Genomic DNA, 13,324 nt, shown 5'->3' with positions numbered 1-13,324 from the left:
GCTACCCACTTTCCCTTTTACCAGTAATAAACTTATTTCCCCAAAAAAAGCACAAAGTAGCAGAGTTACAATGTTGCAGCAGAAGGAGGCAGTTCTTACTATAACTACCAGCCAGCAGCATCTCAGACATTTTCATCATATGGGTGAAATGTGAAATGACAGCAGCCACATTAGTATATGGTTTGAATTATTCAAATCATGATTGCTTTCATACAATAAGGCTGTCGTCTTTCATTTCATTTCTTTCCCAGACCTTAACCCTTTTTTTTTTTTTGGGGGGGGGGGGGGGGGGGGGGGCGGGGTGTTGGGGTAATTCAATTAGATTCACACTTATGTGATAAGAGAGCTATGGAAAGTCCCAAAGCCTAGAATGTGCAATGTGTGTCTTCAGAGGAACAGTGGTGCCTATACAAATAAACAGCCTAATGCATTATTGAACCCTCCTCCTCCGACTGACTTCTCTTAGCTTAGTCCGATTGAAGCCAGATGTGAAATAATATTTGCAAAGAAAATAGAAAAGTAATCAAAAACAGTTACCCGTCTTTTTACTTTTTTCACCCCACAAGACAGGAAGTTTAACTTCCCAGAAATTTTCAGATTTGCTCATTTTTGTGCATGCAGAAGGAATCATTCATTTCACCTTTGGCATAAGCATACTTACCATCAGGTCACCAAAGTACAAAATATACAATATAATCTAATACAGTGGGCCAGACTTAAAGTTTACATGACCTTGTAAAGAAACATAAAACCAACTACTCAGTTTTAGAATAATCTCCACTCATGCCCATGTTTGAGATTAGAAAAACGTGGCTGATTTCTTAGAGAAACTGCGCCACTCCTGCCCATATCTAGTATTACATTTCAGCCATATACTGTATAGGGTCTGCAGTACAAAACACAGCCCATAGACTGATTGGGCTCTGTGTTCTATAAGAAAGCAGCCATGTTTTGCTAGTTTTAACCAATCCCTTTAATAACAGGTGGCACTACCAGCTTGAGACTCCAGAGGATCTGCACATCCTTATAGATAGGGATTTTCTCTTCCACTTTGTTTTTATACAATTTTTTTTTATTTACAATTTAGCTAATGTATTAAAAAATAGTGATTGCTTTTAAATAGACACCGACAAGATATTTTCACTATTACAAAATACAGAAATGATTTGGGAGGAAATGACCCAGGATTCATGTCAGAAATGGCTTACATAAGTTGCATTATGAGTTTTAGACACGTTTTCTTTACACTCTTCTTCCAGTCCGACAAAAGGTGTCTGTCCTTTGTAGAAGGTGATGTGACCTTGGTAAAAGTAGGCATGGCCTAAAATCAGGCCTAAAAAACAGGCACCAACATTTTGGCACACAATTCTTGTTTGAAGCAAGCCAACTAATTATTGGTGTAAACTTAAGGGTACAAACTCACACACCGTATACACAGCAGCAGATTTGATACTGTGTTCAGTTATTTAGATCTAATCTGCTGTGTATTTGCTGTGTATTTGCTGCGTATCGCAGCAGTAAATACACTGCGTATACGGTGTGTGGGTTTGTATCCTAAGACTAGACAGTCTTCAGATACACCAGTGTAACACCCCAATAGGTGTGGACTCACGTCTTCTGCTAGAAAATACCAGGTGGCTACTTAAAGGACACCTGTCACCCCCCGCGCCAGGGTGACAGGCTCCTGACCCCCTGTTAGATCCCCCTATACTCACGTGATCCCGCCGGGTCCTGCTTCCTGAGCCGGTCGGGTCACGGAGATATCATCGCCCGAAGCCCGGCGCACGCGCTGACAGCAGAGTCAGATGCCCATAGAGAATGAATGGGGAGTCCGATGCTCCGTCATTCTCTATGGGCATCGGACTCATCTCTCAGCACGGGCGCCGGGCTTCGGGCGCTGAAATCTCCGTGACCCGACCGGCTCAGGAAGCGAGACCCGGCGGGATCACGTGAGTATAGGGGGATCTAACAGGGGGTCGGGAGCCTGTCACCATGGCACGGGGGGGTGACAGGTCCTCTTTAAAGAGTGGTCCCAGTATAGGTAAAGGCTAGCCTACATTATTGCTCAGGCACAGGTGAGTGGGTAGGGAAGCCTAAGGTTGTGCCAGAAAGAGACAGGTGGAGGACACATTAGAGAAGCACACATTCAAATTGCCCTTCAAATTGCATCCAGTGTGCACACATAGCCCCTAGAGGGGAAGACCAGGAACTGCAGACATGGTGGAAGCAAAGGGAGAGCACCTAGAGCAGGGAGCCCACTGCAGACAGGGGGGAAGAAGGAGCAGTGAACACAGTCTGGTGCCAACTGCCAGAATTACAACCAGATTTATTAGCCACATTTACTGTGATAAATCTGTCACATGTGAACGTTGTGACTGTCCAAGAATTTCTCAGTGTTAGTTAATCTAAGGCATTATATAGAAAGGTACACATCTGTGATCTAGGAAGTAACCTGCGACTGAAAGATACATTTATTCTATACTAGCATATAATATACTCACTGGTCCACTGCAGGTAGAGGTTTTGTTCATCTGCAGACACTCAGGGTGGCATGGAAAACATTTTTCACCATTTTCAATGTATTCTCTTGGCTCACTACAAAGAGAACGTGTCAGTGTTAGGTTTAGGTTCTCCAAAATTGCATAGCTAAATCATACATGCTTTGTGCAGCTTCTGTAGATTAGTTTTAGAAAACAGCACCAAGGTGACATGATTTGAACAAGACTTTCAAAATAGACAAAGATCCTATACTTTAATATTTGTGCAAATATTGTTAATTTCATTGGAAAGAACAGGTGTAAACTGAGGTAAAAAGGGACTCAAAAGTACAGGGAATTGGGAATACTATGTATCGCTTAGGGATGGTGGTCTGAGAGTAAGGGTGCTATTACACAATACTGTAAATGAGTGCCGATCTGCTAGATCGGCGCTCGCTTATTGAGCCCATACACGGCTCAATATTGTTAGCCATGTCTGTGCAGCCCCTGCCCTAATAAGTTAAAATAATAAAGTTATACATACCTCTCAGTGCTCCTAGACATCCTGCTAGCTTCAGCCCACTCCCTGCAGTGTCTGAAGTGACTGACCGCTCAGCCAATCCCCGGACAGTGTCGTGGACAGTGATTGGCCGAGCGGTCTGTCACTTCAGAGACTGCAGGGAGTGGGCGAAGCTAGCAGGACATCAGGGATCATGTCTGTTGTCATCAACAGATCATCGTCTTTATTACACAGAGTGATGATCTGCCGAATCGGCCTGATTCTGCAGATTACCGCTCCGTGTAATAGGGCCCTATTGTTTTATTCACACTGAAGTGTACATATACAAGAGTCCTTAGCCTTTCCAGTGCAGCGCTACTCCTCTACTAGTTCTAAGAGTAGAATAATAATATAATGGTGGTATAAAACAGGAAATTTAAGCCAATTAAAAAACAATAACAATGGAACAATGCCAATAACATTTTTTTTATTAAATTAAACAGCAATAATAATAATAATAAAGAAATAATTATACATTATCATAAAATAACCTGATATAATGAAAAAAATCTATTCTATATGAAAATGATGTCAGACTGTATTGAGGCCATGTCTTATTTGCTACATATCTTTTTAATTGATAGAAAAGAAGGTTGCCGGTTATATTTTCATAGGATGGAAACCGTATGAAGAGATTAGGGATTGTAAGCCCATATGAAACAGAAAACCTGCTGTTCAATTATTTTTGTATGTATTTGATAAATCTTGCGATGTCACGGAAAGCTAGTTTTCCAGGAAAGCTAAAGGTCTGGCTAAGAAGAAGATTAAAGGCAGTTTTAGGGCAATGGAGAGTGCTCAATTCATTTGGGGTTTTCTGCTTGTTTTGAAAAACAAGGCCCATTTTTCTGTAACTTCATCCAGGTATTACGCAAGTCGGGGAGCTAAAATTACTGTTCTAATTACAAAGTGTGCAGAGAGGGATTTGTAATGTCTGTGCGATTACACAGGAAAAACTGAATGCAGAATGGAAAAAACTTCCTTTAGAATAGCTCCGGTATCTCTATGTATTAGTGACTAAAAATACAGTGCAGGACTACATACTGTAGGCATATGGTATTGGAGACCTTTCACGTGTAGGTTACAGGATGATCTTTGCATACACATGAATAAATGTAAGTTTTTGCATTTGCAATGTATTTATAAGTGTTCATATTATATGATGTTTTTTTTAAAACTTATTTTTTATTGACATTTTTTTCAAAAATAACAATTAGGCACAGCTGGGACGCTCCAAGCGCCCATAAACAATGGGCATGCAATAGCAATAGCAAAACACAAATAACATTGCATTAATATGGGAATCTTTATATGTCAAGAGAGAAGGGACACTTGAAAGCGAGATCGAAGGTGACCCAACCGCACCCCTAAAGGGTCTAGCTGATATTACAGCTAGAAACGTAACAAACAAAACACCAAACGAAGGAAACCTATACAAACCTTGATGGCAAGTCATATCCCAGTAAATACGAGTATGGTAATAAGGCACAACAGCACTGAAACGCACTGGTTCAACACATTCCCATGTATTTTGCACCAGTTCCGACAATTGTGTGTATACAAAAGCACAACTCAGATAGCGGGGGTAAGAGGGTTAGAATTAAACAAAGCATAGTACGATTTCCACTTATCCCAACATTTGTCCAGGGCATGATTCGATCCTACTTTATCCCTTATTGCCATTTCCATAGAGCAATTAAGTTGGACAGCATGCACAATTTCCATGAACACAGGGGTGTCCGAGCATTTCCATTTCTGTGCTAGTTTGGACTTAGCTACCGTAAGTATATGCATAGTAATTGATAAGTCGTGAGAACTCATATGAGTCAAATTCAGATGGAGTAATGCTACTTCAGGTCCCCATCGTGTCCCCATGAATATCGAAGCACCTTGCACAGTAGGGAGTATATTTGGTCCCAGAACGGACGAATATTATAGGATGTTTTAATCTTTGGTGTCTGAATAGCTGTATATTTGTCCTCCTGGATGCTCCTCTCACAGTATATAAAAGGAAGAGCGAATGGATAGGCTGGGTCCTGAGCTAGGACCCATACACTTAAGGCTAGGTTAACACTGCGTTTTTGCAATCCGTTTTTTTTCGGATGAAAAAAAAACTGATGCATTTGTGTGCATCTGTTTTGATCCGTTTTTCCATTGACTTCAATTGTAAAAAAAACTGATCCGTTTTTTTTCGACGGTCACAAAAACGTAGCTGACACTACTTTTGTGTCTGTAAAAAAAAACGGATCGTTTTGAATCTTTTGATGCCTTTTTTTTTTACAATGGAAGTCAATAGAAAAACGGATCAAAACGGATGCACAAAAATGCATCTGTTTTTCTCATGCGTTTTTTATCCGTTTTTTTTTGCAAAAAAAAGGATGAAAAAAACGGATTGCAAATATGCAGTGTGAACCTAGCCTAAGTAAAAAATCACCCAAATCAACTGATTTTAACAGGTTCAGCCAACTCTCCAATGTATAAGAGGCCTTCCAATTTTTCACCATTAGATGTTGTCCAGGGAAAGAAGGATCAATCATGTTGGATTTTAATTGTCCATCACATCCCTTCTATTCTCTAAGAGATAAACCTCCAGGGAGATATGAACAGCAAATGTTTGGGTTAGGGAAGGTGTATGGCCATGAACTGAATCTTTTGCCCAGCTTTACTTCTGGATAATAAGTATGGTGCCAACCTAGTTGGGTTATGCTACTAGACTAAAGGAACAATGTACAAAGTATGCTTCTAGCACTGATGCAACTGCTGCACTGCTCCATCTAGTGGATTGTCAGGAGGGCAGCAGGGGAGAAGCCTGGGTGAACCCTCTGGAGGAATAGGAGACTTTACTTGTGATGCTGCAGATGTGCTTGGTTTAGGAAGCAGGAGACTGATTGGTTTGTAGGACTGACAATAAATTTTACCATTTTATTAGTTTTCCTTGTTTTTTTTTTTTGTTTGTTTGTTTTTTAAGCTATTGAGAAAATCACCACTAAAAACCGTCAACAGATTATTGTAACAAACTCAGAAAATAAAAATATTAATGATGATGATGCTGGAAACATGTAACTATGCTATAAAATCCAAAATATCAACGGCTTATGATTTGCTATATGGATTTTAAATGCAGACAGTAAAGGTGCCAATAACCACAGTGAGGAAAAAGCCTTTCATGATAAAAATGGGGGGCCTACATTCATACATGCAACTGGTCACATATAGGCTGTAGGTTACAGGGTGATCAATGTAGTGTTTGACTCCTAATATGTCCATTTACCTTAAAAATACACATAATAAAATCTATTGAAGAAAATAAAGAAATTACCCTGTAAGTAAGTTGCACGATTTTACACATTCGTTTCCACGTTTAACTGCTTGACAGTTAAGACATAATGAGGGTCCAGGTCCCCAGCACCCATTAGAACATAAGGGATCACAAATCTTTCCATCAGCAACTGCAAAACATACGACATTTGATATATTCAAACCAAACTATTCAATTGTGTATACTGTACAGTCATACATTTATATCTACTGTAGCAGCATTTGTAAATCTGGCTAGATAATATTTCTATGATCTGTATAAAAGCATAGCCTCTAGCCTACTAGCCTTGGACATCAACTAGAATGTGCACTGTGCAGGAACCTAGTGAGAACATGTCAGGGATGCTCTCAGGCTGCACACAGGGTAAGCACTGGCTCCCGGACAGTTTATGGGGATATTTCCTGCCCCAGCCTGTGCAGGTGTAATTATCATCTGCTAACATGCTGGACAAGTAGCAGCCCATATGATACAACCCTGCATGAAGACTTACCCTTATTCAGTAGGAGGTTTACCTTCCTATATATGTAATATCTCTACTCTGCCGACTGTTCTATGAATGTAGCAGTGTGCCGCTAAACAGCAAGTAATGTGACTTAATATGGCACGTTGCAAGTCTATGACTGAGTTGATTCTAATAAGGATTTATAATAATATAAGTCCTATACAATAATATATTATAATAATAGGCATTAGTACTTTATTTTCATCATTGACTATACAGTAATATTTTCTTTCTACACTGGTGAACATTAGGTTTGGACTGTGCCATCCTTTGCTCTATAGGTATTAGAAAAACTAGCACTCAAAAAGATGCTTACCACATTCTTCATGATTTTTGTTTTCCAAGATTCTTTTCTGTTGGATTGTTCTGAATATACTTGTCCAGTTTATTTTATCAACATAGCAGAGGTTTATATTATTTTTAATAATAATATCACCATCACTAACTTCTTTGAGATTCCGTAACCCCAGTGATGATATGTTTAGACCAGTTACAGCCAGTGAATATCTTCCACTATAATATAAAAGACAGAAAGGGTACATTTTTAATAGTGCCTCTTATAATTTAATTGTATAACTTAGGACTAAAGATGTATTTCGCTTGCTCAGTACTGAACCACTCCAGATTGTCATTTCTTACCAATGTATTTCAATGGTTGAGGACAATTTATTCCTCGGTCTATTAAAATGTGACTTCCTCTTGACAATGAATTTTAAGAGACAAATGTAAAAATAAGATGCTACATTATTGTTATAGCATCTTAAAAGTTGTGGGTTGGCTTGTAAGATGTGGCTATTGAGTTCCCATAAAAAAATGGGTGTCAGATCAGACAAATGAACAGGCTTGTGTTTCCTTCATACAACGATGCTACAAATTTATGGCTGTAGACACCAAGCTTGATAATTCTAAATAACTTTTAAAAGCACGATGCATGTGGCATACAAGGTGGCACAAAAACTATAATGGTACAAAATACAAGTTTTCTTCAAGTTTTTTTCTTTAGCTGTTATTTACTAGGACTAGCATGTACAATGCCATACAATTGGATTTTGCTGTCCTAAACTACAGCTTTGATTCCTTAGGCATGCTACCCCCACATTTAGCCTGCCCTAGGCCAATCTTTTTAGATCATCTTACTTGTAAGAGGTTAACCTCACCTTGGGATGCACAGAGTACCTGTTACACCTTCATCTCCCTTCATCTCTTTGTCTAGACCCATTATCAGTGCAGCAGTGCTCAATCCAGTAGCCTACCAGACAATGACCTTTTTCCATGCCTTATGTTGCTGTGCTGTGCTTATGCTGCGGTCCTGTTTTTGATCATTATGATTCTGTTTCATGTCTGGTGTTGTTCCTGCCCTGTTATGGCCGCTGTACAGTATCTGGCTTCCAACTAGTGACATTTCTGGGAAACGAGACATAGGGATCTCCATGGAAACAGGGTCACAACTGTCCCTGGAATAAATGGTGCAGACTCTGTCGGCATGGCAACTGCACCATTCATTATTTGTTTTGGCTGTCAAACATTTCTGAGTGCTGATCTGCTTGGATCCCCTATCCTGTGTATAGGGGATAACATAATGTATGGTAATACCCCTTAAAGCGACTGTGTCTAAAGGCCGGGACTTAGATTTGTATATGCATTAGGCTGGCACACCCTCTCTGTCCTTCCTCCCCACCCTCCTCATCATTAGGAATGATCCAGGAACATTTACTGCTGTTTGAGCTTTGCACAGGTGTATTAACGATCCAGCCCATGTTCATTATGCACGCAGCTGAGGAAAAGGAAGCAATCTGCCTGGATCATTCCTAATGCTGAGGAGGGTGGGGAGGAAGGACAGAGAGGGTGTGCCAGCCTAATGCATATACAAATGTAAGCCCCGACCGTTAGACACAGCGCTGCAAGATTAAAAGTTGTGTTTTATGACAATAACTGCATCCCCTGCTGAACGGACCCCAGGACAGATCTTGGAATAAAAGCAGCTATCTGAAGGTACAAGTGGTTTGGGGGGTTAGATTGTGGGTACAGAGTCGCTTTAAAGGTTAAAACCAAAAGATGCTTTAGATTCTGTGTTCCAATTTATGTGGATCCTAAGGATCCACATTAGGTGTAACACATATTTTTTATGAAGGAGACATATCAGAATACAACAATGTTATATTTAACTCTATACTTACTATTGTTTAGTTCGGCCTCTAATTATGTCAAGATTTTCAAAAATACTCAGATCAGTAAAATTTTCTGGCCACCACTGGATCATTAAAAAACCTGTATGAAGTAGGGGCAATTTAGTTATAATTATTACATTTAGTACATTTCATTTTATATTTTTTATGATAATTGGTCATTTAAAAAATACATTTTCTGTATAACTTTCTGTATAACTTGCAGTGCTCATTTCAGTGGATAAAAATAGTTTAAAAATTGAGGATACCACAGATGTTTAGAAAACAGTGAGCATGTCATAGAGAAATAGCCGTCACCAAATGACACCTTTAAGGAGACCAGCCCACTTACTATTCTGTGATACAAATTTAAAATCCTCTATATTCTGTGTATATTGGCCATCTTCTTCTGTATTTAATATTTTCTACTGTAGTACTAGCAAGTCTTCTCTTAGAAGGGCCATTGTTGTTACTACATGTAAGAAAAGTTAGCCTCCAGGGAAAATCTATTAAAAGGGTTATCCAGCGCTACAAAAACATGGCCACTTTTGCCCCACTCTTGTCTCCAGTTCAGGTGTTTTGCAATTAAGCTCCATTTACTTCAATGGAACAGAGTTTCAAAGCCCACAGAATTTGGAGACAAGAGTGGTGCAAAAGTGGCCATGTTTTTGTAGCACTGGATAACCCCTTTAAAGCCAACTGACTAGCTGCCAACGTGCAGCACTCTAGTGAGCTGTGGCACCCAGATGCAAACAGTGTACAGAAATGGAGGCCTTGGCTTCATACATTGTGTAATGCTGGCAACAGACTACTGCAGTACAGCTCACATTCGGTTCAATGGGAGTTTTACGGCCGTTGTTTTTGAAATAACAGAAATTATTTGAAATTGAATGACGGCCATCCACTCAATTTTAACAGTGTGTAAACATAGCCTTTCTGTGTTTTCAATCCACTACTGTTTTTGGTTGCAAAAATACTGAGAAAAAAATGCAGTGTGGGAACATATCCTAAGGAAGTAAAATTACATGTATACAAATAGCATAAAATATTTAACATCAAAATTTCCATATACTGAGAACTGACCTGATATTTCTCGGATTGTTTTAAGAAGATGCAATCTTGCTGGATCCATTTTTGGAGTGTTGGTATAAGGATCACTAAAAACAACAATGGGTTTGGACTCGGTTAGTGCAGATATTTGATGCACAAACTACTTAGATGTCCTGAGGTTCTATGATATCAGAGATGGATATGGGGTTGAGAGTGGGTCTTTTAATTGCCAATATAGTGTAGCATGGCCTCTACAATTGCTCTTCTGTTGTTATCTAGGTTTTTAAGTAGTTAGCTTTTCACGCTCAGTTGCATGCTGCATTCAGACATCTCCTGTTTGATACTGGAAACAGTTGTTGCCAGACACATGCCTAACAGCTCCTATAATGCAGTGGGATAGCTAGCTTTTCCTATTTCACAATATATTCATTGCCTATATAATGACTACAGTTACCAAAAAGGAAATCAACATAGCAAGCTCTATGTAGACATAAAAGGGGTTGTCTGATAAGCAAAAGAGGGCTAAAGCCTTTTTTAGCTGGCCCTAAAACCTTTGATTTTCCTCTCCTTTATTAGATGTGGGGGTGGGGCTAAGTCACAGAACACGCCCACACACAATGCTTCATTTGCATAGTTTTGCAATGATTGAACTTAGCCCCACCCTCAGGCTTAATTTTGAGGCCTGGAATCTCAAAAAGTGACTGCCAGGGATCTGAAGGCTTCAGGTGTCTTCTTCTCCTTGGACAAACCTTTAAAGAAGTTATTTCAAGATTCAAAGTTATCATGTACAGTATTTATAGGAGTGGCATCATACATGCTTGGCCTCTGCTACATATATATACTATATACTATATCCCCCAGCAGCTCTTTACCTCATGTTTTCAGTGATGGTATTGATTCTTCTGTGTGTCCCGGCATTCTGGAGCATTTTGATTGAAGAATATATGCAAATCAAAGTGCTTAGGAGCGCTGTGGGCATTGTCTGGGTGCCTAGAGCAACCCCCCTCGTCCACCCTGTCCGCTTCGCATATTCAAATATGCATATAACGGTGCTCCTATGAATATGTATAGTGAGCGTTGTCTGTGCGCCCACAGCACCCTCCCTCGGCCTGCCCCGTCTGCACCACCCACTATGCATATCCATATGAGCGCCATTATATGCTTATTTGAATATGCAAAGTGGGCTGGGGAGGCTAAGGGGGGTGCTCTAGGCACCCGGACAACACTCACTATGCCGTTATATGAATATTTGAAGCGGGTAGGGCAGGCTGGGCGGGTCAAAGGGGGTGCTCAAGGTGCCCGGACAATGCCCACAGCCATCCTAAGCACTCCGATTTGCATATCTTTTTCACTGGGACGCACAGAAGAATCAATACCCTCACTGACAACATGAGGTAAAGGGCTGCTGGGGGATATCACCATCTGATTTCTCTTTAAGGCCCTATTATATAGAGACATTATCTGCAAAATCAGAGGTAAGAGGTCTGCACGAACATTGCTAGCACTGGCCGCACAATTATGATAAGCCCTGTAAGAAATGGCCAGTTTAGCAGATCAGCACTCGCTTACACTCCATGAGACAATGATAGTCTGGTGTTATTGATTATATATGGCCAATTTCAATTACTGTAATGGCCAATATGGCCCAAATGTGCCTGGCTTCTTCTAATGTGTATGGACACCTCTAGTATAATGAAATTCATGGTAAATTTGCGGCTTGCAGTTTATTTAGATTAGGCAGAACTTGAAAACAGTTTACATAGCTATGAATTTCAGAGGCTTTAGAATCAAACTCCAAACATAGTCATTCGTTCTATGTATTATACACACTGACATGTGACTTACCCATTTCCAGCAAATGGTAGGATGTTTATACTTCCAGTAACTTTCGTACAGTTTTCAAAATAACCAATGTTTGTTGCATTTATCGATAAAACGTTTTCTAAAATCCCAAACCCAATGCCATCACAATTTTTATCTGGAACAAAACAAACATATATAGTAAGTATTTAGGTAAACAAAACTTTTAGATTGTTGGCTGAAGGGAAAGGGGTTATCCAGCGACTAAATTTTTTTTTCCAATCAACCAGTTTCAGAAAGTTATATAGATTTGTAATTTACTTTTATTTAAAAATCTCAAGTCTTCCCATACTTATCAGGTGCTGTATGTTCGGCATGAAATGTTGTTTTCTCTTTAGTCTGAAACAGTGCTCTCTGCTGACATCTCTGTCCAAGACAGGAATTGTCCAGTGCAGCAGCAAATCTCCATAGAAAACCTTTCCTGCTCTGGACAGTTCCTGTCTCAGGAGTAAAATTACAAATCTATATGACTTTCTGAAACCAGTGTATTTGAAAGAAAAAGGTTATCACTGGGTAACCCCTTTAACACGAGTGTATCCCTAAGGGAAAAAAAAAAAAAATCAAAATAAAAAATAAAAAGCATTCTTTTATATCTATCCATGATCAACATCTAACTGAAACCAAGTAATTTAGAAAAAACTTTTGACATGTTACATGTCTCTCTGCGAAGACCCTGAATGATCAGGAGAACAATTGGGGAGAAGCATATGGTAGTGCTTGCTCTACTACCATAGACTTATAATGAAACAGAAGGACGTTTCTCCTGGCTCGTTCTGTTTATTGGTGGGTCTCAGCCTGATTCTAACTTTTTACATATACCTGTGGCATGTCCAAAGTATTTCTAAATTAAAATGCCCATTTAAGTTTTTTCTTATAAAACACATGCCCCAAGTGTTTTATGTGCTCCAAGCAGGGTCTCTACCTTAGACAATCCCTGAAACCAAAGAATGGTCAAACACATCTAAAGCTTCTTTGTTGTGTAAAGTAAATATTCTACTAGTTTGGTAAGTACAATAATAGAATAAATCTGGATTTTAAAAATTTCTGCTTATAGTAACATTTTCATGTAAAATTTTTTTAGGAAAATTACCTTCTGTACATGGTCCATTACACTGCTTACAGATGCGGACGCCATGTTCCTCCACCTCATAGGAATTTTGACTACAAGTCCGAACACACGATCCAAATTCGGTCACTATGTAATTGTCTGTAACATACAAATCCAGCCCAATCTTACTAAATTTGTGGTTCTGAACACAAAAATGAATATGCATAAAATAAGTTTGCATTTGAAACACAAAGCTTGATAGGAACAAAATGTTAGTATCCAAATGGATAGTGAGGTAAGTCTACAGCTTTGCCAGTCCTCCAAACCAAATGGCTATGACACAGTGG

General features: G+C 39.5%; 1 protein-coding gene across 1 annotated transcript in view; it reads right to left on the bottom strand.

The window, feature by feature from the left end:
- EGFR (epidermal growth factor receptor) overlaps window positions 1-13,324 on the bottom strand; it is a 172,287-nt gene that overhangs the window by 34,421 nt on the left and 124,542 nt on the right. The window contains exons 8-14 of the mRNA XM_069958394.1: window positions 13,020-13,136; window positions 11,915-12,047; window positions 10,103-10,176; window positions 9,032-9,122; window positions 7,171-7,367; window positions 6,353-6,482; window positions 2,502-2,595 (exon numbers count right to left, since the gene is read on the bottom strand). Coding sequence (XP_069814495.1) covers window positions 2,502-2,595; window positions 6,353-6,482; window positions 7,171-7,367; window positions 9,032-9,122; window positions 10,103-10,176; window positions 11,915-12,047; window positions 13,020-13,136 — 836 coding nt within the window. The remainder of the gene's footprint in view (window positions 1-2,501; window positions 2,596-6,352; window positions 6,483-7,170; window positions 7,368-9,031; window positions 9,123-10,102; window positions 10,177-11,914; window positions 12,048-13,019; window positions 13,137-13,324) is intronic.

The sequence above is a fragment of the Dendropsophus ebraccatus genome, chromosome 2 (assembly GCF_027789765.1).
Source record: "Dendropsophus ebraccatus isolate aDenEbr1 chromosome 2, aDenEbr1.pat, whole genome shotgun sequence".
In the NCBI taxonomy this organism is placed as follows: domain Eukaryota; kingdom Metazoa; phylum Chordata; class Amphibia; order Anura; family Hylidae; genus Dendropsophus; species Dendropsophus ebraccatus.
This window is presented reverse-complemented; position numbering and strand designations above follow the sequence as displayed.